Source organism: Sesamum indicum, linkage group LG13 (assembly GCF_000512975.1).
Source record: "Sesamum indicum cultivar Zhongzhi No. 13 linkage group LG13, S_indicum_v1.0, whole genome shotgun sequence".
NCBI lineage: Eukaryota > Viridiplantae > Streptophyta > Magnoliopsida > Lamiales > Pedaliaceae > Sesamum > Sesamum indicum.
Window position 1 is genome coordinate 472859 of NC_026157.1, and position 25841 is coordinate 498699.

The window sequence follows — 25841 nt, forward strand, 5'->3', positions numbered from 1 at the left end:
TACACGGGTACTTTGATGACCACGTCGGATAAAAGGATGTCAAAGCTTGGCTTTCTTCCTTGATTATGTTGGAAGACAGTAATGAAGCTCTACGATGACAAATACAATTATAGAAGGGAAAATAGTATTTTGGTGCATCCTTGGAAAGGATACTTAACAGGGCAAACGGTTGTGGAAAACAAATTGCCATGAAATTAATATTCTTATAGTTATTGAGAAATTTAATGTCCTCTATTGATCGATAAAGGAAATCATTTCCTATTCGACCAATCGCTATGGCCATAGACTTAGAGAGTCTAATCCATCTCAAAGCGCATAGGAGATATATCTATCATATAATGATAGGGGATGGATTCTATCTTGAAATCCACCATCCTCAATACATAATTCGACTACACTGGAAAAGACTTATAATGACCACATCGAAGAAACAGTCATCTCTCGCCAGATCCAAGATATAGCTATCATATGCATGCGACTGTCATGAGTCCTCAAGTTCAAGAACTAATATTGTACTATCGGAGCCGGGAATTCAAATCATACTGACCAAGCCTCCAAGGCTTCCATATGACGATTCCTGCGAGTCAGTTCAATCAACTAACAACCTTGTCAACTAATGCACTAAAATTACATAGACATCCCATGTTTGTGACTGTTGTGATTCCTCAAGTCCCAGGACTACTCCCATACTATCAGAGCGAGGAATTCTAGTCATACTGATCAAGTCTCAAAGGCTTCCATATATCAACTCCCGCAAGTCAATTCAACTTCTTTAACAACCTTGTCAACCACCCACTATAGTTGCATTGACATCCGACATTTTACGGTGATAAAACACGACGCTCATCCAATGAATGCAAAATTTAGTGCAAGTCTCTATAAGATTCTCAATGCCTAGTCTCGAGATCCTCGACTTGGAAAGTTTCAGACCAACCCTCAGAAATTGGTTTCATAGTTGCCATCTAATGCGCAACCCAACTACATGGGTTATTCAATTGGTCTGTGGGCATTTATTGTAACGTTAAACTACCGTTCAACGTAAATAGTAAACACAACAAACACACAATGCCACAAATGAATGCTTACTACATTCATCAAGATAATATCACATTCATAATGATTGTTAAATGATTTTCAAAACCGCTAATTCAATTGGCTTTCTGGTCATCATCTCTAACAATCTTCCATTTGACCTAAAGCAATTGCCCATACCACTTAGACCTATTTGAGTGAGCAATCTGCGAAACCTGCTCGGTCTCACGGGTCTACCATTTTTTCTGCTGAAATGACGCGGTCCAACTGCACGTCACCTCTTCCTACCATCGTTCCAAACTGATTGCGGCGTCTAAGAATATTTCTTGGATTTGTGATGAGATTTCGATCCTTTTGCTTGTGTCATTGCCTAGTTGTCCAAGTAACTACTGGCTTGGCCATGCTAGGCTCCACATTCAACTATTAAAGTCACTATACTTTTGACTTCCATGGCGAAAACCATTGTGGCTTCCCGCTTGAAACTATTCCAAGCCACCATATCACCATTAAGTTTGAATATACATTCAAATTGGGACTAATAACTATTCACATATAACTGAAAGCTAGTATCGCCATAGCTTTCCAGAATGAACTCTCCATTGACTTGCATCAAGAACGTTTCTTAAATCCTTATTCAGGTACTAAAGAGTTATCTTGACTGCTATGCAGCGCCTTCTCGATACACTCTCGATATCCATTGTTATGATCAAAGTACAAACTACATTCTGTTTGGCGACGGCTGGAAGATTTCCTACAATTGCTCCCACTCGACTCGTCGATGTAATGATATGCTTTTGCGAAAGGGCATTGCTGCAATGTTTATGTTTTCACATGAAAACATCCTTATTCAAATCACATCAACTATATTTATATATGACATACCCACATCTACATACCCGGATCAGTGTCTTCCAGTCCACACGTTGGCCGAGCATTCGATTCGTGGCCTCATTCCATGTGAATGACTCGTCTTCCAAAACTATACTGAAGGAGTCGAATCATAGACGAAAGACAGTCAACTTACTTCTAAAGAAGTCCAACAGCTAGTGACAGTTTGCATTTCTATTAATGATGGCAGCAGCATACTCAAGTGGGATCTCGTTCGGCCAACATGGGGTCAGTTGCTTCTAGCCAATCAATGCTTGGTAGTATAGCATGTTGATGAATGTATTATCCACCTTCTTCGTCCAGATGGTGGTATAAAAGTACTTGCTTTGACGGATTGGGTTCTTCCTACTAGACATTGTACCGAGTTGTTCGACGTTGGTGAAGAGGAATGTCTTTGAGGAAAAAGTGTGGTTGATTTCCCAAGTCGGAGATCTATTTTTTGTAGAGATTATTCGTTCATCTGGCCTTCAATGATGACCTGTGCCATTTGATTGGACATTCCAAGACATCCCCCTCAAATAGATAAGTTTTTTATATTTTAAAAAATAAAATTTTATAATATTTGAATAAAATAAGATATTAAAATTTATAAGATATTTTCACAGTAAAAGGTTAGGATACTTATCGTAATAATTTTTTTTTATTGATAAAAGACAAAAAAGAACATGATACCATTAAGATCAAAATGTATCAATCACGTGATTTTAGGTAATAATTTTTTGATAAGTTGTTGTTAATAAATAAAAGTATTACAAATCGAAAATAAAAATAAAAAGTGAAAAAAAGCATAGGGAGAAATAATTTAATACTTATAATTTCGTTTATAAGTTGTAAAATTCGTAGGTAACTACTTAACTTTTAATTTAAATAGTCTATGTTTAAAAAGCCCTTAAAGTCTAATTTCATATGTATTAATTTTGTTAGAAAATTAAGAATAAACAAAATGTTGCCGCAGACTGAGAACACATTAAATTTCAATAGAAATTTTGAGAATTGTTAAAAGAAAGTCCAAAAAATATTATTATATAACATATTATAGAATAGGCAATTCTATTAGAATTCTATTATCATTTATTTTTTATACATGCTTAATATCTAATTAAAGAGTCGTGTTAAATTACTATCTAATAAATACAACTCAAAAAATTGTCGAGACAAAATGGATATGCAGGGATTGTGTACCATAAAGTCGAGGTAAGTGTTAAATGTTTTATCTTTAAGACAATTATCACCCCGTTTTGGTGCTAATGGAAACGGCAATTTGTCTTACAAAATACAACGATTTATAATTTCAAAGTAGTAGCACTACAAACTTTGAGAACAACAGACCAAAAAATATCCTCCATCTTTTGGAGGAAAGAAAGGTGACTTTTCTTCTCCAAACTTGCACAAAATATGGCCAACTTATCTTCCACATCATAATTTTAGTCATATAGGATTATAAATCAACAAAAACGCATCTAGGTGTCATCCATGTCACTTTTCCGGCGCAAATTATAAATCCAATCGACCGGAGGACTAAAACTAATCAATTTTCTAAGTTACTGGAATTAATAAAAAATGAGCATACTTATAGGACTAAAACTAAAATTGGACATACTTAACTGACTAAAAAAATATTTTTCCCTATATTTAATAAATAAACTTATTCTTTAATTTATCATTTACCATTTTCCAACAAAAATTATATCTAAATTACTTTACTTTCTATATCAATATATTTGTAATGAAGAAATTACAACATTATCAATATTATAGTAACAATAATATTATAAAAAAATTCTATAAATAAAACATTGTTCCATTAATCACAGCCCTACAAGTATTTATATAATAAGATATTACTATCATTTTTTTAAATACTTATATACTAATGATACGATAGTAGAAATATAAATAAAACTATGTGTTTAATATCTTTAGAAACTAATAAATACTATATTCACATCTAAAAGTATATTTCTATTCCTAGTAGGATAAAACAGGTCGATTGCCTATTTTAACCTGTAAATTGAAGATAGCACAATCACAACATAAAACGCATGATAACATATGGATTTATATCCATCCATTGAGATGTAGCCCTGGAAAATATCTGCATAACAATCCTCAGAAATAATACAATTAGATATTACCCCAACTCTGATCTACAAATACAAACTATAAAGCATGATTATGATACTTGAAAAAGATATGTGATCTTCACAATTCTGTAGCTTACAAGCAAAGAGCTAGAACATGCTTCTATATGCATTACCCCATCAGACATGAACAATTTTTCCACTCACCAGCTTTTCCAAAAAGACTCTGCAGAAATTTTTGGACGAGTTATTGGCGTTTAAGGCCACAAGCAACTACTTCATATACTAAACGGAGGCCCTTCACATCATTCTTACTTCGTCTTGCAAATGGAACTGTAAAACAAAGTTCTGATCTTTAAGATGATGTTTTTGAAGATGTGGATTGCCCACAATCATCATATGCCTCCAGCAAGAAACAACATAAGGTGTACCATATTTCACACAATCTTTCGAGCATCTGCCAGTCTGACTCAGGTAATTTCAACTTTCAGTTGAGAAAATTGAATTCCAAATTAACATAAGGCAGACCTTAGACGTTGCACACTACGATTTAAACTGAGTTCATGTTGGCATAACCCATGCCATGACTCATGTGATCCAAGTTTGGCAATCTTGTTATGCAAGAGATCCAGGCTGACAAGAGGAACAGTAGTCGGCCGCCCATGAGCACACTGCAAGACATGAAGAGATAGGTGAATTGGGATTATGCATGCATGCACGCACATCAATTGTACTTTACAAGGTAGAATCTCTAATTTCTTCATTATCACTGGGCCCACCTGGAAACAAAGTGAAGTCCGTTTCAGCTCCTCGACTATGAGGGAACATTCTGATGGCAGCAATGTGTCCCCAAACATAATTGCCCCTGCATTATGATATTAATTAATAAAGCTAGAAACTTGAAACCCCAATCCCATCACTAGTCCATTTTCTCACTTTCATTATTTTCTCTCACAAATCTTCTTTGCCTCATTTAGCGCTCAGGCTACTCCTCAAATTACATTAAGAAAACATAAGAGTCTAGATAGCACTTTTGATTTTGGACCGTACCCCTGCATGCTTTGTTATTCAGAACACGATGAACAGATGGAGGAATGGTTGATGACCCATCTGTATCAGCAAGCTACAAGATACAGCACACTGGGGGTAAAAAAAGAGGTCCCGGAGATATTAAGACAAGTGCAGTTCGGGTCAAGGAATCATAAAGGCAACTGAAAAATCGAGCAAATAAATTTACCTGTTGAAGGAATTCTAGGAGATCAATATCAGTTAAATTAACACCCAAAATGCACGGCACCTGAAATTAAGAGGTTAAGAGGCTATACAAGATGATGAGGCGAAAACCCAACAGATAAGCAAGATTGGACCTAGTAAATCAGGCTATGAATAAGATGAGAAAGATTCTGGGAAGGAAATATGCGATGGATGTTGGCATCAAGTAAACTGTAAGTACTAAAGAAGATAGAGCTTTACCGCAAGAAGCTTAACAATAGCTGGCTGCCTGTTTAAAAAGTCCAAATGTCTGCATGCAAACACACAATCATAATAAGGTCAGCATAGTTTATCCCTGGATGCTAGAAAACAATGCAACAGTAGAAACCAATGTAGTAACAATGCTTGGAACTGCTTAGGCATCTGTTTAATGGTACAAGGTCTATAACGTGTTTCACTTAAAAGTTATGCAGGTAAAGTATATGAAACTTTGATTAAATAGAAATATGATTACTTCACAAAGGAACTTCCATCATGTGAATGAATGTTGCAGATCCAACCCCAAGTCTGAATTTCTTCAGCATAATTGTGCAGTAACTGATGACCAATTTCAGGCAAGACCTGTATACAGTTTTGGAACATCAAAATAAATCCCACAAGAACTTGGGAAAGACAGGTTTGAGCTATAGAAACCATGGTGATGTCGCATGAGAAGGAGATTACAAACCAACTCTTGCTCAGCATCCAGATATGTGACTGTCTTCATTTCGCCAGATAACACCTGATAGTTTCACTGTATCAATAAACACACTGACAAAGCATTTTTATCAAATAATTATTTCACCTTGTGGCGTAACTCTTCGAGTCTGATCCTTTCATCAGCAGCATGCTGTAAACAACCACAGATACATTTGTTAATTCGTCTATGTCTATGACTTTTCAGCCATTTGGATTCTGCTGCAAGCATGTATTTACATGAAAACATCCAAATGCGCTTGTGCTCAATTTAATTCCTAATTGGATACCTTTACTTAAAACAATGCTGGGCGCTTTTTTTAAAGGGTTGTCTTGAACAATACTCCACAAAAGTTGGAAAGATTATAAGAAAAGAAAAAGAAGGAATGAGATGATTAAATTATGTCATTTGGAGTCTACACGGAGCTGAAATAAAAGCTTAGAATAAGAAAGTTGATGGAGTCTCAACATTAAATCATAAAAAGGTGAAACTCTTATTTATGATCTGAACTGTGAGAGACATTTATAGACTTCTTCATACTTGATTACAGCAGGAAAACAACTAGGAAGCACTACGATCAAAAAAATCACGACCAAACATATCCAATTCAAGACCAATTGTCCTGACTGGAAAAGGACACCAACACATTAAATCAGACTGAAATAAAATACTAAAAAGTTACAATTCTGGAAATACTATGTTAATAAAAATTACCAAAGCTCCTCTGAGAGTGAAGTTAATATTGGCAGAATTGCCTTCAAATATTTTATGATCTCTTCCCTTGTTACCTCTTTTATCAAAAATTTTCTAGCTTATGACTCAAGTCATTGCCAGGCATCAGGATACTTTGTACGAGAAGAAAAAGACTAAATCGCAGATATATATTTATGAAACTAAACATACATTGTAAATTCAATGATAAACCAAAACAATCCATTCAAAAAGAGATGAGGAGAAAAATGTTTCTGCAGTGATTTCAGGTAATGCAACAACCTGATCAATTATAGCAAGTGTTTTTCCTGCCACAACTGCAATGAATTTCTTATCAACCTGACTGAGAACTTTGGCATCCTCAAGGGATGTCCTATCAATGGATTTAGGAACTAAAGGATCACCAGCAAGGTGCAAAATGTCAGAGGAGATATCAAGGACAGTATCCTGACTTTTGCTAAAATCTGGCACAGTTCCACCCTGTATAGTATGAGAAAGTACATTTTACTGAAAGCGGAATCAAAGAACATGTTGCATAACAAAAGCAGTCGCAAGGAATAAATCATAATTTGACATTTGGTAAGGTACTTAACTGCAGCTGTTAAACAACATTTCTGCCACTTCCACCTAGAGTCGAAGTCCTGAATTTCTTTCAAGTCCAGACCTGAAGAAACAGAATCTATGACTGCCAAGGCCTGTATACATGACAACTTAGACTCTGATATTTTTTCTGGATTTGTTGCAGTAATAATTTCTCACACAAAAGTGAAGGTAATTGAGCTAGGTAAAGGTATCAGTAAATTGTGGAGCAAAATGCTAATCATAAATGTTCCAAGAAGAGGCAAAAACTTTCTCAGAGGAGACAACAAAAAGGAAGCTGTTCTTGGCATAAAGAATAAACTAACCCTCGACCCCCATGTCCATAAATTCCTCTGCTTTTAATGATCTGCACTGCTGAACTGGGACGACTTCAGGAGTCATTTCCAAATCTAGTCTGCAAGAAAGAGAAAATTAGATAGAGTTAACATCTGATCCAGAACATTTCTCATAATGTCAAAGAATCCAAACCTTTTAGCAAAGAAGCAATCAATGGCTGATCTTTCCATTGGAGACTGGTGGAGTTTACCAGATAATTTCTGACTTTTCAAGTTCCTAGCTTCTGCATGAAGTTGTGCATGCTTGGAGTTGCTAGGCTCTGCACAATATAGACTATTAATTCTCCCTTCTATATTTTTAAAATTCTATATTTGAACCAATGAACAAAGTTGGCAATGAGAGCAAACCCATAGAGGCACATGTGTTCTGGAAATTGCTTCTGGCCGACAATATGGTGGGAGAATCAGTCAAGTCCAAATATCTCTTCTTTCCTTTGTAAACTGGTGGAGCTGAATGGCTTCTTGTGGAGCTTTTCTTTCTGCTAAACATTGTCTCCTGATTCTTGCTATCAGGTTGTCCATATTCATGCTCCCATTGAAGAGCACCATATAATGATGGCACTGAGTAATTTTCCAGACTTTCTTCATAAGATCCTAAAGGTGACCAATCTGTTTCACTAACTCTTTTGACAGGCTTTGGTGAGAACATCTTGTCAAACTCTCCCAAATGAAATTCACCAAATTCCCTCTTCTCATCAGGGGAAAAGACCATAAAAGAGCAGTTTTGCTGCTGCCAACTATCTTTTGCGTTCAAATTACTGAATTTGAGTGCATCTCTCTCACCAGAATACCCATGTTTACAAAATTCAGAGAAACCTTTGACTGATGTTCTGCAAAGAGTATCATCATCATCATCATGAAACTTGATCCCAAATTTTTCTTCTCCTGTTAAAGGTCCAGACCACAAAGACTGCCGACTGGAACATTTCCAAACTCGTCTAGAAGAGTCAGGTAGAAGATCTCTAATTACCAAAGATGTCTCTGCTGAGTCTCTTACAGGAAACTTTGAGATTTCATGCATATCATATTTGCTCGCTGGAGAAGGTTGAAAAGGTGATGCTCCATTGCAATGTATATCTCTTCCACAAATGGGCAGATCAATTCGATCTACCCTGCCATCATCACAATCAACCCACTTGTTTTCAGTCCTGAGGTCATCACATTCAAATTCAAATCTTTCACCTCTTGCAGGTGATTTTTTTTCATCCAGAAAGCTTCTATCAAAGGAGCAATTCCTCATAAATGATTTGACAGCATCCTTGACAGTATATATATCATCGTTAAATTTAAGACAATCAGCATCAACCCCACTCGCTACTAATATGTTATCATCAAATGCCGGTAAGATGGTCCTCGAAGCTGAGGATGATATGCCATCCTCTTTTCTACCATATGCATATGCCACATGCAGTGGAGACAAAACATTGCAAGGAGATAGGTAGCTCCCAATCTGTTTCTTCGCACTTGCTTCATAACCAGCAAGAGATCTATCAAATTGTCTACTTAGGTAGTCAGTTTCAGATTGTAAACCTGCCTCGATCTGATGCTTTTTAGGCTCAAAAACTGTTCTGAAAGGTTTTCCAAGTGAAGATACACATTCTTCCAGGACAGGCATGTTATCATAATTTTTGCATAGCTTCTTCCGCTGTCGGCAGCAAAGATCTAGAGAAGGTCCACTGTTCTGTTTCCTGGACCTCCTTTCTCCACTATCAGAAGTATTTGGCATATCTTTTTCCGGTATATGTAGAGTATCAGCAACCGAATTGGAGCAGTAAAAGAAATAAGAATATTAGAATATTACCTTCTTCTCATTCTCACGACTTAAGAGAATCTAGCACAGAATATAAACCAGTTTCGAGGGGGAAGGGGAAAAGGGAGAAGTGAAAAGGAGATTAATAACTGTACAGCAAGTTCCATATTCACCATTCTAGAAGAGCTTCAGAAAGTAAATCAACTGTCAAACAATCAGCACCAATAAGGTATTCTCTGAAACCACATAACACCAGGAAACAACCATTGCGAAGATAAAGATCAATGCTCCCATTGATCTCATTTATAATAGTGCTTTGCCACACTAATTACAGTCCCTGAAAAATCTCAACAAAGTATATGTACCTCTACAAGATGATGTCTTAGTGATGGACGAGATCAAAAACGCTATTTTCTACTTGAATTGTGTAGGAGCATCTTGAAACTAAAGGATTTAATTTCTACCAGAGTAGGAATATGTACATGGAGTGAGACACACTTGGAACGAGGCATATATATTGGGAGGTCACAACGATCCTATAAGAAAATACTCCGCACTTAAGAAAGATGACCAGCAAGGTGGCTCATATAGATACATTTTCAACTAAAGGATTAGGTAGGTTTGCTTAAGAAATGCCTTTGAGATTTTTTACAACTGCAGTGACCAGTTTCCTTCAAGATTAAAAGTGAAATTTTGAATACACCTCTGCAAGACATTCAACCTTATATCCACCCATAAGAATCTGTAAATAAATTAAGTGTGTTTTAAGACAAAAATGTCAAAGTAGACTTAAAGGAAGACAACAACGTTAGAGTAGGGGCAGAATAGTGTATGTGTAGCAAAAGAAAAGGCTATTCTTCGATGGACCAGACTGATAAGATGGTTAGAGCACAACCCTGTCAATGAAGATTGCAAGATGATCCAGCATCACAAGACATTTAGATGGTTTCAGGATATAATCAGGAGTGATTAACTAAGATTAAAGTATGACGACATATTCTAGAAAGAACGGAGTCTTTGTTGTTTAATTTTGAGAAAAATCCAGATGGCACTAAAAATGAAGATGAAAAGGTGAACCTGTATTGGTTGATTGCAAATAGGTACCGGACAAGACTTTGTTGGAGAATTGAGAAGGAATCTCTGCCATGGCAAATAAATCTCTCCTTGAAGACACAAACATAACTTATGAAAAGCTTATTGTATGTTTCATCAGACAAGGTCCATTACCATGATAGATATTTTCGGCCCAAAGACGCATAATGCCAATCTCAATGAAAGCAAGTACAGGACCCCAATCCTGATACAGAAAAGTGGATATCAAAGTGACAAATACAGGGATCATCTGCAAATACTTGATCAAATTTCATCAACAAAGAGTTCAGATATCTTTCATGGACAGAAAAATTGCTAAAAGGGAAGCAATGAAGGTAACATGTCAAGCATTCCCAACAGTTCAACAAAAAGCATATCCGCAGATGGAGTAAAGTCCCAGAACAAGGTTGAAGTAGCCTCCCCATGAAATCAAAACAGATGACTTGAACTCCATACTAATCCTGACCAGTGAACTAGCCAGCATTTTCTCAAGCAGATAAACAAAGAGCATATCCATACAGAACATCACATACAATCTGACAACTATATGCACTCCCATGACATATTGGCAGCAAAAAACTGAAAGGCATGGGCACTGATTTCAGCCAGATGCATTGAAAAATTTCAAACCTAACATAAACTAAAGAATTCGTGTCAGTACCATGTACTACCTTAAATTCCACTGAGGTCCTTGACCGCTCAGAAGCCACTATATCATAATAAGATCTCGGGCAGTGTAAATTGAGAATGAATGTTGGAGACAGATCATACTTATTTCGCTTCTTGTTTTGGTATATATTGGTGGGCTGCCAGCAACTTGATAAATCAAATTTAGCAGCCAAATTATTCACTAGTTTATGTATTGGTCCTTTGCAGATAAATCTTGAGTTGATGTCTGCATCTATGATTAAGAAAAACAAACAAAATATATGATATCTTCCGTATATCAGTTTCAACCATATAAAAACTCTTCAGGATCCTCAGAGGCATGGATACAAGCATACTGGATTGCCTGCATGCAAGCAACCATCCATCAAAAAGGAGAAGCTTCTATATATTGCATGGCCAAGAAACAAATGAAAAACCATACCTTCAGAGAGAAAATTTCACGAGGATCAGAAATATACCCAGAAAGCTTCAATTCACCATCAGACAAGTTCACTTTGTAGAAACTAACTGAGTCCTCAATCCCGAAATTACTAGAAAGTATTGGCAGCGGAGAAGATGAAGGCACGGTATGAAGCAGCTCATCTGCACTGCAGTTGAAGGAGCATAATGTGAGAATAACCTAAGAGAGGTATATGTCAAAGGTGGAGAAGAAAGGTCCAATGGCTGCTCATGTGTGCATCACTTTGAGGAACCAAGTATGAAAATACCTTTAAATAGTTATAGGTAGAAGGTGAAGAAGGATGATACCTCTCCACATCCATAACTTTGAAGCAAACATTAACATGAACAAGGGCAATTCTCAGCACACTCATTTTGATTGAATCCAATGCTTTCTTGGGGCTACAATTTCATATATATGCATCAGAACAACCACGAGTTATGCAAAAGGCAAATGAACCAACTCTAAATTGTTAAAACAGAAAAGCAGATTGTCATTCGCCAAATGAACCTGGACTCCATGTGCTTCCTTCGAACTGGTTGATTGTAAAATATATCACGGACAGTGACTGCAAATAACAAAAGCCAAGAAAATATAGAGTAAATGAAATTAACTCCATGTGGCTAATAAAGAACAGGTGATAATTACAACCAGGCTCAACCAAAATGTGTCCAACCCGTATTAGTAAATATGAGAATTGGCCACTATCTAAGAAACAAAAACATGTACGCAAATGGCATCAGATGCAATCCTTGACTTTCCTATGAGATGCAAGAGCATTAACATTTTACAAGATATTTGAACTCATTCAGCTTTCTTGTAGATGGTCCGTTGCTGTGTTTTTCTCCTGATAGATGTGGCAAGAATTTTGTGAGGTGCTAAATAGGTCGATTCTAGGTTACTAGTTCACCCAAAGGAATTGCATCGTCATTAAGAAACATCATTCTTCAGAGTTTTTCTCATCTAAAATCCCCTCTCGGTACACTTGCTCTGCTAATTAGCTGCATATTGACCAAGTTTTGCTACTTAATTAAATTGTTCTTTCAGCTTTATACATCAAGAGCCTTTTTCATTTCTTTATCTGTTCCCAAAGGCACCATAACTATGATGGAAGGAATAGTGAAGCTATACAATCTCGATTGAAAGAGAATTCTGGTATAGCAATGAATTAATGGAGTTAGATCTTATAATTTACTTAGCCAAAGCAGTAAGGTTATATTCATTGTCCTCAAAAAGAATAAAATGCAGCTTCATAAGACAGTACAGCATGTTGAAATCTTCATCTCAGTGCTATTTCTAGTGGCAAGAGACAAATTGCATGACAAAACATTCATCGCAATTGCCTAAACATGTCTGCTCGATCAAACCTATAAAGTTAATAGGTTTTAATCCAGTAAGCTGTTTGGTTAGATTTAAAAAATTGAATAAAAAAGCCCCTGCAGGACTTGATTATTTGGATAATCAATTACAGTTATGTAGGTAAAGAAAAAGCAAACATCAAAATGCCTTTTGATAAATGAAAAATGTGTGCTTGTAGAATTTGACTAATCTCACGTCTTAAAGAATTGATTTCTTAAATCAACATGAGGAAAATAATTCAATCTGGCCCTTACTCCTTAGTTCATCAGGCTTTTGATCTTTTGACAGGATTACCTGTCTGTGGAGTCGGGAGTGGATAAATGCCTTCTTTGGACCTCAAAGTGAACTAAGTTTTATTGTGCATTGATATAAGGTGTTTCAAATGAATTTAACATCAATTTCACTTTTGACTGATAATAGCCATAGGAGGTGGTCATACTCATCTTACTTATTTGATTCACAGAAATCTCAAAAGCACATCTCCGCAACTTTATCCTAGTCCCACCAGTTCTGGGGCGTGTAACTCGCATCATGAAATTATACATAGTCACACCTTTCCACTTCCGTCGCAGAAAAGGAAGGTGTATAATACAAGATTTAAAGGTATCGGAATCAAGTTAGGAATAATTATACGGTTTTGATTGATCCTATTTCCTAATTTATGCTCTTTCATATATATAAATAGTTGTATACACTTATACTTTCCCATCTTATTTTACATGGTATCGGAGCAAATCTGCATGGCCTGTAACCTGTAGCATTCGATCCTTGGGTGCCCAATTGTGCAACCCTTCTAGTTTCTGATAAAGAGTGCAGAAACACTGCCCAAGAGAGCCCCAATTGGAGACGGAATTGGATAGCAACATCAGATGTCCATCAAACGTCACCGCCAGTCCAGAGAGGAATGCAGCATTCAGATTGGCAGTTCCCCAAAATCCGGCCGCCATCACAACCTAGTGCATGATTGTGATGCTCACAATTACAATTCGCCTGTTCTCCGCATGCAGGCACATCAAAGCACGTGGAGCAGCGCCTAACCTCCAGTAACCTCCTTTGGCGGCACCTTATGGAGACCGACCTCTACCTACGCTCAATTTTTGGGCAGCTTAAATTTCAGATTGTCATTTATTATTTCTTGGTCCTGACTTGCATTCTTTCTGTTCTCTAAGGCCTTTTTTTCCTTTTCTATGTTGGTAAACCTGCATGAGAGGGGTTGTGTTTTCTCAACAGACGAAAAACAAAAGACTATAGTTATGAAGTAGTTCCAGTAATGTCTAGACATAAACTAACTGGTCTCAATTATTTGGATTGGTGTAATAATGTTTGAATTTACTTAAAACAGCATTTTTAAAGATAATCTCACTGATGATACCCAAACTGGTAAGTCTTGCCAAGAATGGCTCACGGATGATACTAGGTTGTTTCTACATATCAAAATTTGATTGTTCTGAGAATGTTTGTTTGAATAATCATTGTGTGTATGTCAAGGACCTCATGCAATATTCAATTATGTATTCTGGAAGGGAAACATTTCCCAAACTATGAAGTATGCAAGAGGTTTTGTCTTGCTGAACAACATGATAAGTCTCTTCAGGATTATTTTATGAATTTCAAGAAAAAATCTGAGGAATTGGATATGTTATTACCTCCTAGTACTGATTTTAAAATCCAACGGTTTCAACGGGAACAGACTGTAGTCCTGAGTTTTTAGCAGGGCCTACTTCCTAGTTTGATATTGTTAAATTCTAAATTCTTCCTAATGTTGAAATCTTTTCCTTGCATGAAGCTTTTATCGAAGTACTTCGTATATACACCAGCTTTTTGGAAATTTTATCACCCCAGTAGTCAAGTGCACTTCTCAGTCGTAACACTCAAAGAAACAGCAATAGAGAAAGGGCCACAATAAGCCGGGACAATCGGAACCTAGATAGGGGATGTTGTCTATTATTATTATCCTGGACCTAATCATACCAAACAAACTTAACTGAAGTTGCAGAATAAATTACAGAAGTCTATATGGAGCAACCACCCCAAGTTTATTGCTCATTGGTAGTTTGGGAAAGTCTGCCATCTTCAGAAGTTCTTATATGGGGTCAAACAAAGTCCTCAAACATGGTTTGGAGATTCTGTCTGACCATAGAAAACTTTTGTTCAAGCAAGAGCAAATCTCACCACTCTGATTTCTATAAACAATCTGTATTTGGAAATTGTCCTCGTTGTGTATGTAGATGACATTATCACTACAAGCAATCCTACCATGGTCCATGGGAATTTCATCTCTGAATACCTTCCTATCCTTCATGGTTAGTTTCACATTAAAGATCTAGGAGTACTAAAGTACATTTTAGGAGTCGAGGTGGTGAGAAGCAAAAAGGGCATTGTTCTATCTAGAGAAAATACGTACCTGATTTGTTGGCTAAAACTAGAAAATTGGGAGCTAAAAATGCAGCGTTCCAATGTCTCCTGATCTGCAGCTCAGGAAAGATGGGAAACTTGTTGAAGAACTTGAGAAGTATAGGAGGATATCTAATAACTCGCTCTAACATTGGCTATTTAGTTAGTGTTCTGAGCCAATACATCTCCTCTCCAACAATTCATCACTTGACTGAGCCGGAATAAATCTTCTGTTAAATAAAGGGAGCTCCTGCATGAGGAATACTCTACAAGGATCACAGACCTACAAATACTGAATGCTTCTCAAATGCGGATTGTGCAGGCTATAACAGTCTCAAAAGGTAGTAGATTTCATTGTGTTTTTGTTGGATGAAACTTGTGCTTAGTTTGTTTTTATTTTCAACTCATATCCGAAACAATAAAAGAACATCACGAGTGTTTGCTTAAATTTTTATAAAACAAACAATTAGGGAGTTTACTTTATACTTATTCATCACCCGTAAATACAAAATACAAAACTAAACATAGTAAAAACCCCCAAAAATGCATACGCTTATATATCTTCATGGTTCTCTCTTTATAAATCAAAGAAATACTTTAAAAATAAACCAAACAAATTGGTCTCCTACAGGAGTAAGAAGCAGAATGACCTTTGACAATCTAGTGCTATTGCAGAGAGCAATGTAACAATACGAAAGCAAAATAAAGTGGATATATCAGATTGGCCTTAAAGTTTCAACATCAGTAAGCCATACTGCGGTAACCAAGCTGCTCTTCACAGTGACTAATCCAGTGTTTCATGAACGAACTGAACATATCAAAATTGTTCGTCAGTTTGTTAAAGAAGAGGTGCAGGAAAATGTGATCTCTACGGATATGTGAAAGCAGGAGATCAACTCAGAAATCTTTCTACAAAGGCTCTAATTGGGACCGCGGTTGATTATTTCTGTAACAAGCTAGGCCTAATTAATATCAACATGCAACTTGCGTGGGAGTGTTGTAGAAATGAAGGCTAATATAGGAGATTTGTAAATGTATAATAAGTTGATTTTAGGAATATATGGGGATTTGATTGATTCTTTTTCCTAGGTCTTAGGCTCTCTATGTGGGCATAAAAGAGGTATTACACTGAATACAGCATACACAAAAAAAATTTCCATCTTGTTAGACACCCCTCACTTAATAATATCAAGAAAGTGGGTAAAGTGGAAGCTGGAGTGGTATAGAGAACAAGTGGGAGGCTGGGTATTGGATTGCTATCACCCACTAACACTTTTCAAATTTATCTAGAGATATGGTTGCACACAAGTGATCTGGCTACGCCTATACGTACCAAAATTGCATTCTTAAGTGCAAATGTGCCTTTTCTTTAAAGAATTAGAATAGATACATCCAAAGTATAATTTAAAAGAAAAATCATGAAAAAAAAAGTCAGGTAATATAGTTCATGATTTGGCATTGGCGAGCACAGGAATTCTGTCATGAAATAAAAGACCCACTTTTACAAACAACTATAAGAAGTGGGATGCTTTATTGAAACACCCATATCATCTAGTCCAAGTACTTTGTGCAGCTACCAAACTAACATGAATTGAAATTAAGAACATATCTAGCACTACAGGTATCCAACTTTTTTATTCTGACTCATCATTAGGTACTTTGAGGGAAGCATAATGGTCCGTACTTGGAAGAAACAAAATAACAAATAAAAATGTGCTGCAGAAGCGAACAATCTTTTTTCTTTTTTCTTTGTTTACTTTGGGGTGAGTGTTCCTTTCTTTATCTGATTGTTATTATATTTTTCAGCTTGATACAAGTCGTCTAATTAAGTTAAAAACTACTAGTAGATATTGTAACAGAATAAGGAAAAAGAATTGTGGGGTAAGTTATTAGAATTAATACAAATGTTACTCAGCAGCTAACACTGATGAACCATAAGAAGATCACCTGTAGTGCCTGTGTCTTGTCTATCATCACTGATCCCAAGGAACAAACACTTAGAGCTCTGCAAAAGAATAAGAGTCGATTAACCAAAAAGAATAGTTTCCTGAAAGTAGATGTATACTATATAACTGAGACTGATTGATGATCCCTGCACCTTCATTATCTTTCTATATCCATTTGGCTTTCCCCGTGCTTTTGTCACAATCTCCAACAAAGAAACATCTGAAATAGAGCACAGAGCTTCTCCATGAAAGTCAAAGCTCTCTGTACCAGCATCCATCACAGCCAAGTGATCAACTTTTGAGGTTGCTATTTTGAGCAAAACATAACAAAATTGGACAAATATAGAAGTGAGAGGGCAAATAAGAAATCGTAATAGATTACGTAAATGTTCTAAAACACAGATAGCAATCAATGTCCTTGAAAAGAATAAACTGTAGGAGTTGGTTAAGAGACTAGTGAATAAGGAAGTTGGTCTGAAATGGATTAGAAAGAAAGTTTCCAGTCTGGTTCAATCTCATGCTTCCTTGTGTTGGTGAATCTATAAATTCCATACTTCCTCAGAGAAAAAATTAGCATTGCCTCATTATCCTTGTTTTGGCTTAGCATTGATAAAGTCGTCTCTTGTGAAATGGATTTATAAAGAAAGAAAGGTTCACAGTCTAATATTATCCTGTTTTGTGTTGGTGAATGTACAAGGGCATGATCGGCATGTAGGAATAGAATGGGAATGAATATGGTATTTCCAAATCTAGTACATTTCAAAAGATATGAGATTTGTCATTTCCTCTGCTACGCATGGTAATAACCATTCCAAGTTGGTTGTTTGGATCAATATATTTCGTTTTGCAAATACTATCAATGTACTTGTTGAACAAATTATTTCTCAAGTAAAGAAATGAATCTTTTCTCATATATTCTTTTTTAATAACATATGGGATGTTTTATAAATTGCTTATAATCTTCTACAATTGTTTTTAAATTACTAATATTATAGAGTTGATTCATCCTACTCAATTTAAATAGAATATGAATAAGTAATTATTGTCAAAAAATTTGCTAAAGGGTAAATTTGTCATGATAGTAATTTCATTCAATTACCATCCATTCTTTTCTAATTACCCATCATGTGAACGAATCAACTAACAAATGACAATTCCATTGCCTTCTTTCCTTGCACATATCAATCATAGGATATGCTATGCAAATATAATCTTTTATCATCATTATTCAGTTCCTAAATTGATTGGTACCCACTTAATTCTATTTCTACATACCAATCATGCCAAAATGCTATATGCTTCTCTAAGACAAGATTGGCATTGCCTCATTGATTGTCCTTATTCTATCTTATATCACAAACCATGCAACTGTTATGCCGTCTGCCGGAAATCAAAATAGAGCTACTATAGACGAGGGAAAAAGAGTGTTGAGATGTATCAAAGTCAACATCAAAGGTACAACCAAATTTGGCATCAAATGTAGGAGACTCCAAATTGAAATTAGTGAGAAATTATGACAGTAATAGAAGTCGCTTGGTGATACAAAGGCTACTTGCAATGATACACTTTCACTTGGTTCAAGTGTGTTTTCCTGAACCTAAAACGAGCTACAGCCAATGTTCAATCCTTTATAGATGTTAAATATGTTTTAGCTAGAATGGTAATTTTTCAAGCCCTTTGGTTGAAAAGAGTTCTTGAAGATGCTGAGATGAAGCAAATTGTTGGATTATTTTCTGACCATAAACCAACAATTGCTGCAGGAATATATATGGTTTTCAAAATCAAACATAGTACATTGCTGTAAACTATCATTTCAGAAAAGCAATTGAAGATAATAAGTGGAGCTTGTGTTTTGTGATCAAAATTCAAATCTCTAACATCCTAACCAAGGCTCTTCCAGTAGAAACTACTAAAACTGAGAGAAGTTCTTGGATAAATGCCCCATGATATTAGCGGTGACAATGTAGAAAGTAATATCCTGAAAAGCACCACTTGTAGTGATGTAAATCAACGAATAGAAAAGCTAGGCATAGAATATTTGAGCTATGAATTAATTTGGCATGCTAGTAAAGTTGCTATTCTTTCTAGTAAAGCATGCTAGTAGATATGCCATACATTCGCTATCATTTTGCAAAAGGTTTGCAGGCTTCACCTGTAAGAAGCCTTGTATTATGGTTGAAATGTAAGGTGAAGGGGTGAAGAAAATCAGATATATATGGCTGCACTTTCCACCATGTTTTGTGCTTGCTTTTGCATTAATAAATTGCTCTAACTTGAAGAAAAAGTCTAGCCTTCATTCCTCCAAGAACGAACAACATAAATATAAAACAATTAGTATCTTTTGCAGCATCATTTTTATTCACAAGAACATAGTCATACATAAAGTTACAGTCATATAGATGAAGGCATCAAACAAGAGGAGAATGTTACCGTGTCTTTCTCCTAACAGAACCAATCCATCCCGTGTGATACCAGATCCTACAAAAACATAAATTTATGCACAAGCACAATGTTAATCATAAGGGAAAAAGGAAATGTGGATGAATTTATAATTTTATTGCAGAAATGTTTTACCTAGCTCAGTAACTTTTGGGGGGACGACAAGGGAAATAAAATTGTAATCATCCGAGAGAGTATGATGCAACCAACGTTTTGAAAATTCACAAAGAATACAACTTATTAAGCACTCTCTTCCCTTCTGTTTTACTTGTCTGAATATAGAAGTGACAAAATCTCCCCTCATTTCCCTTCCCAGCCACAGCCGTCAACAGAATAGAGCCAAAAGTAGATACAGAACTTACCATTATCCACTACTTTAACATAGCTGCTACCGACCCCGACTGCAATGGAAACCTAGTGAAGCAATTGGAGTAAGATTGGAGAGTAAATTATCTTTATCAGGATGGATGATAAAATGACTATATGAACCTGAAAACAGAAAATTCACAGTTGCAATGATATACATTCCAACACCAGGAGACATAGTCCCACACTATAGTCCTCAGAGTCAAATAACCACCATGGCAGAAAGTCAGAGCAAGAGAGAGAAAGAGAGAGGGGGTGGGAGGCAACACAATGCAGGACAAACATATTTGTTCTCCCTCTTATTCCTAAAGAAATTAATTATGATCATCAAACAACCCTCTTTCATCCCATCAACATCCTACTGTACAGTAACATCCGACTGTACAGTAACATCCGACAATCCACTTGTATAGTCAAGCAACACCATCAACAAAGTCCTTTCCTCCAGTATAACCATTTTTAATGTGACCAAAGACATAGAATGACGGAAACAGAATTTAAGGAATAAAACCACTTCTATAGAAACTCTCTCACTAACTAATCACATTTCTTGTCAATACAATCAGTTGATAACTTGCACTTTTCAACACAAAAGAAAAGCAGCAACAGTTACATTTTTCAAACCTACTGTTCCTAAATATTTAGCAACAACGTCATACTTCTAATGCAGGAACTTTACAATTAACTTACCTTTGTAGCACCTGCATCAAGGCTGTTAAAAACCAGCTCTTCAACAATCCTTGTCAAATCAGCAATCACAACCCCCGAACGCACAGAGCTATGGATAGCCTCAGGCAACCGTTTAATATTCCTCATCTGAATATACCTAAAGCAAGTTCTTTGAAACTTGAGAATAATGAGACAAAGAAAGCACAATCTACCACATGAACAGTCATAAATGAAATATACCATAATACTGCAAATGCATCATGCTCTATGTTTCTCCACACAATTACAGTAACATATGAACTTCCCAACCAATCAATGAATTGTTCCCGTACCCAATTTGGAAGTTCTAAAGAAATAGCCATCATATCTAAGTTGCGAATTCATCATATCCAAAATGATTAAAAAGGAGGACAAGGACTCAACCGTGTCATTTGAAACTGCAGGACTATCAAATGGGGGGCTTATTCAATTCCACCCAAGCGGGTTATCCCAACGCCACTTAGCAGGTGATACGGTATATGTCAGTTTTTCTTTATTTATTTATTCTTCAAATTTTTTGAACCTCCAGACTCTAAACCAAGGTTAGATGTAAATCTAAAAAAGCTCATACCCGTGGAGCCAAAATGGTCTGAGTAGCTTTTCGTGTCCTGATATTCAAATTTTGAATTTGACTCTACGTCTTATAAATAGCCATGTCAATTTGCATAATTTCATTCATTTACATACAATTAGCTCGAGGGAACAAACAGAAAAGCAATTACGCCGCATCGACCGCCTACTCAGCGATTCGCTACACTTCATCCGCCACCATCAAGCTCCAACGCCTCCGACAAAAGCCAGTCCCCCACTCACGGCCAGCTGACTGTAGTACCCATTGCGTGCCGTCGGGCCCCACGAGACTCCACGATGGACAAGCTCCAAATTCTGCAGTAATCAGCAAACCGCGACCTAGAGTTCAATGGCTGCTTTCACATCCACCGGCCGGCGAAGACTACTTACGCGCTGGGGTTTATGGTTTTGAATTGGAAGTAAATTTGTTTTGAAATTGTATTTTGCTAGTAATTTACTTTTTTTTAAGATCATACTTTACTTGTAAATTGTGTCCGGATGCGTAATTCTTTAAATTATTTTAAAAATAAAATATTATTATTTAATAAACCATATACAAAATAATTATATTAAATTTATAAAAAAAATGGTAGTAAGAAATGATAATGAAAAGATGTTAGTGGGAAAAAATGCATGAAATCTATATTAATTATAAAAATAAAGGTTGTTTTGTGTTTGAAAATGAAGTTATCTATGTATTTTTATCAAGAATGTCATCTGATTTATATACCAATCGTCGAAATTTGACCTAACTTGTTTCGAAAAATTGAGTATGGAGCTCGCATGCACTTTTAAATTAGAGCTGAAATATTATTTGCTATTTGAAGTTGACATGAAAAATGCTTGAGATTTAAAAAATAAATAAATAAGTACAAGGTGGCATGCAGGTCATCTACTGATATGGATTTAGAGGGAAAATCACTACTCGTTTTTTGTTTATATGTAGAGCCCCAAAACCCAAAATAAAGAACCCTAGATCTACCAAAATATTGATCGTTCGCTTTAACAAAATTTCTTCAATTTATAGAGGTTACAAATAGAAATTTAGCATATTTTGGTAGTTCTTTTTTGTTTTAGAGTGCATATTATGGTAGTTCTCATATCAAAATTTTAAACTACAAAAAATATCTCCACATCACCCTCTCTCGCTATCTCTGATGATAGTGATACTAGTCAGACCACCTACAATCTTAATGAACTGCAAATTCACAGGCCAAGTTGGGTTGCCATCTTTTCTCCACTAATTGTTTTTCCAATGGAGCATTTAACAAGAATACATTCTTATTAATGCCTATAAAACAAGATGTCTTGAAACGAAAGAATTTCACCAAATATTCTTCTCTGTTCATGATTCAGATCAATGCAAAACTCTCTCTCTCAGTCGTCAAATACTCCATTCCTCAGCATTAACAAAAAATGCAAAACCAGTGTTCTTTTATGTTGTCCAGTTACAAAAAAGAGTCTTCCATAGAAATAATAGCTAAGTATCAGTTGTGATAGCAGAAAAAGTTATAAAATTACACTGCACCGTGTGAGGGACATATACACATATATCAAGTGAGGGACCACCATGTGAAAGCAACAATAAAGCGTCAATTTTTTAACGAAACCACAACATAAAAAGCCAAAATCCAACACATGGTCAAAGATTCTTTTCAGCAAAATAGAGACAAAGGTACATATCGAACCACAGTCAGAATAAATAAATAGAGAAAAAGGTACATCTTGCACTATCTACTATTTAAGGCGGAAAAACAACAACTTCAGTTCAAATGTTCTACATACCGTAATCGGAAGGTGGGTTTCCATTTTCTTTAGGGTCGCATAGAGCCATTTCAGTTACCCACGCTCACCAAAACCTTGCCTTCAACAATGGCCGACACTTCGCAGAATTTCAAAGCAGGGAATAGGTGCTGCTGCGCAGCAGCACAAAGAAGCACGGAGAAGCGTAGCATTGCGAAGAAGTAGGTGAACGAAGCAGCAGGTGAACGGAAGGCAGCAACGAAGGGGAAGAAATTAGGGTTTTTCACTATGGTCAATTTTGGGCGTTTTTACTTCTCAATCACCGCGGTTTGAAGGTAAGTTTCTCACGTGCAAATCACGTGAGTAACGACCTAACGAAAGACGTTAAAAATTAACGGAATGCCCCAATTGGTACTGAAATTGAAAAAAAAATCCATATATGGGACTAAATATACGAATTGGCCTGAGTATGGGACTAAAATTGGAAACAGGTTCACTTATGGGACTAAAAATATAATTTACCCTATTTTTTGCTAAAACAATTGTGCTTTGTGTTTGCATTATTATGATTAGGTTGGATGCCATGCTTTTTTTGTCAACAGTCAAGGATATATTAGTCACTTTGATGACATGTTCAAGTGTTTTTGATGGTAGAGAAATGATGCGATTACTTTTGTCATTCGTAACTTGGCAAAACAATTGAAGAAGTATTTTGACATTTATGAATTGTGATCATTTGTTTCTTGTTATTCTCCTTTTTGATCTATTTTATGGTTGTCTAAACAACAGCAAATGAAGATGTAGCGAAAAATGGTGAAAACATAATGTTGCTTTGGCAGGCTTAAGAACGATGGAATCCATTCTTTTACCTCCATTTCTCAGTCAATTTCTCCCATTCATAGTAGTTAAAGTAAAAAAAATAGTCACCCGTTAATATTAACATCTGTTAGTGTTTGTGTGTGTGGGTGATGGGGGGGGGGTTCTCTCTTCAATGTTTTTGGACTTTTTTTTTACAACTTTTAACGAAAAAGGGGTTAATTCGAAAATCCCAAAATATGTGGTCAAGTATGAAAGACCATAAATTATGAGACTAATTTTGCAAGGATAATACAAAATCTTTATGATTTGGATTTTGATATCAATTACTTCACAAGGTATCATCTTTCCATCCTAGTCATCTACTAAACTACATCGATCTTTGCTAAGTAAAATCAAATGCCATAAAGAGTTCTAAACTCTCCAAAAAATAAACAAGAAGCAAAATTCAAAGTGGAAAAATGCATTTGCTTTCCTACAATACTTCACAGACTAATTTGAAGGCAGATTCTAGTATTCTTCTTTGCCCTCATTGTATTTCTAACTACTGATATTAAGCCAAGGGTGTTGTAGGCACTGTTGAGCAGTTGGTCGCTTCTCTGGGTCAAAATCAAGTAAGGGACAAAGAAAACCAACAAATTCATGAGCATCAGTCACGGAAAACGTATATTTTTCAACAAGTAGTTTCTCCAAAGACAAGTTCTTCAATCTCCGAATCCTCTTTAGATCACCATATTTGTTGAAATAATCCTTGGATCGAGCCCCACATGCGGTCATCTTAAGAATTTGGAGTTAGCAATTCCATGACATGCATTTTAGATTAATAAGAAAGAGAAAAGGCAAATGCATTTTTACCTTGCGAGGGATCTTTCCAAGGAGCTCCATCATCAAAGCAAGGTGATCCTACACCATAAAACATGTAAGTTAATGAGAAACCAATTGCTACCACTTCTTTAAAATTTTCAAAAAATTTAAATAATAACTTATTGTGGTTTTTAGGGTGAAATACAATAACTTCCGTTAAGATTTGGCATAATTAGTAATACATTCTTGTTTTCTGATAAATTGCCAATACCCATGATTTTAACGATCGTATAACAGCTGGACCAATCTGTTAATTTTTATTAGGTTTTCATCAATTTTTCTGTAGTGGAAATGCCTTTGTGAATTATGTATTATAATTTTACCTATTCTTTAAATTTTTTGAAATTCTTTTATGAGCTAAGTGAACAATTTTTTTTATGTAGTTTTTTGAATTTTTCTATTTACCTCATGCAACTTTTTATAATTTTCCATTTTTTTTTTAAATAAGTACAGTAAGAGAAAAGTTGACAATTTTGGGCCTCCATCCAAGGATTATATGATTTCATCAAACATTAAAAGATATTGATAATTTTTCAATAATGAGAGCTTATATGTAAGGTTTAAATGCAATTTACCCATGTGTTAATGGAAATGAGCAATTTATCTCCCTGTGAAAAATAAAATAATAATTTACCCTCTTGTATTATCAGAAATAGAGGAATTTACCCCCTTAACGCGTTTTGTGAATCACAAGGGAATTTTTTTATTTAGAATTTAAAATAACATATATGTTCTTATTTAGTAATTGTTGGATCTTGATCAATTTGTGGTCTGAATTTAACTAATAAATCAATGGTGTAGATTTTATCTAAATTTAAATCAATGGTTTAAACTTTAAAGTAATAAAATTAAAATTATACATTTAACATAATTAAATTTGAATTTATATGTTTATAATAAATATTATTAATATATATACATGTAATTATATATAGTTATATATATATATAGAGAGAGAGAAGAGAGACTAAGTGGAGGAGGTCGCATCACATCTGGGCGCGAGTAAGGGGCGCGTTGATCTGGGCAGAGAAAGGGTGTGGCGACGGGGAAGGAGGAGGGGAAGGGGGGAGGTTGATCTAGACACTGGAGGG

At 35.7% G+C, this 25841-nt stretch overlaps 2 protein-coding genes across 12 annotated transcripts in view; both read right to left on the reverse strand.

The window, feature by feature from the left end:
* LOC105175994 (DNA mismatch repair protein MLH3) lies at positions 3967-21827 on the reverse strand. Of its 10 annotated transcripts, XR_002288223.1 has the most exons (27): positions 21445-21821; positions 20740-20875; positions 20046-20097; positions 19675-19722; positions 17397-17551; positions 17246-17303; positions 12056-12113; positions 11854-11946; positions 11528-11693; positions 11434-11449; positions 11109-11332; positions 10573-10642; positions 10423-10485; positions 7944-9323; positions 7729-7855; positions 7566-7654; positions 7254-7324; positions 6943-7140; positions 6058-6102; positions 5941-5994; positions 5728-5834; positions 5475-5523; positions 5239-5298; positions 5052-5124; positions 4781-4866; positions 4433-4672; positions 3967-4334 (listed from the first exon to the last, which is right to left on the reverse strand). XR_002288223.1 is itself a non-coding variant. In XM_020698635.1 (26 exons), exons 2-26 carry the CDS (start codon positions 20863-20865, stop codon positions 4514-4516), a joined length of 3582 nt encoding a protein of 1193 aa, XP_020554294.1. In that variant the 5' UTR covers positions 20866-20875; positions 21445-21822; the 3' UTR covers positions 3967-4513. The 10 variants fall into 10 exon arrangements, 6 of the variants coding, with proteins under 6 accessions (XP_020554294.1, XP_011096951.1, XP_011096952.1 ...); XM_020698635.1 differs by having other exon boundaries at positions 3967-4672; positions 17397-17506; positions 21445-21822; XM_011098649.2 differs by having other exon boundaries at positions 3967-4672.
* LOC105175995 (SRSF protein kinase 1) overlaps positions 24212-25841 on the reverse strand; it is a 5402-nt gene continuing 3772 nt past the window's right edge. For both annotated transcript variants that reach the window (XM_011098656.2, XM_011098655.2), the window contains exons 3-4: positions 24742-24789; positions 24212-24663 (exon numbers count right to left, since the gene is read on the reverse strand). In XM_011098656.2, the coding sequence (XP_011096958.1) occupies positions 24427-24663; positions 24742-24789 (285 nt within the window). In that variant the 3' untranslated portion in view covers positions 24212-24426. The remainder of the gene's footprint in view (positions 24664-24741; positions 24790-25841) is intronic.

Excerpts from the sequence above, each read along its gene's own strand:
- LOC105175994 (XM_011098649.2), bottom strand. The coding sequence starts at position 20,865 with ATGAGGAATATTAAACGGTTGCCTGAGGCTATCCATAGCTCTGTGCGT. Across the intron at positions 7,856-7,943 it reads GAACACATGTGCCTCTATGG|AGCCTAGCAACTCCAAGCAT; the intron begins GTTTGCTCTCAT and ends TATATTGTGCAG. Across the intron at positions 4,867-5,051 it reads GAATAACAAAGCATGCAGGG|GGGCAATTATGTTTGGGGAC; the intron begins GTACGGTCCAAA and ends ATCATAATGCAG.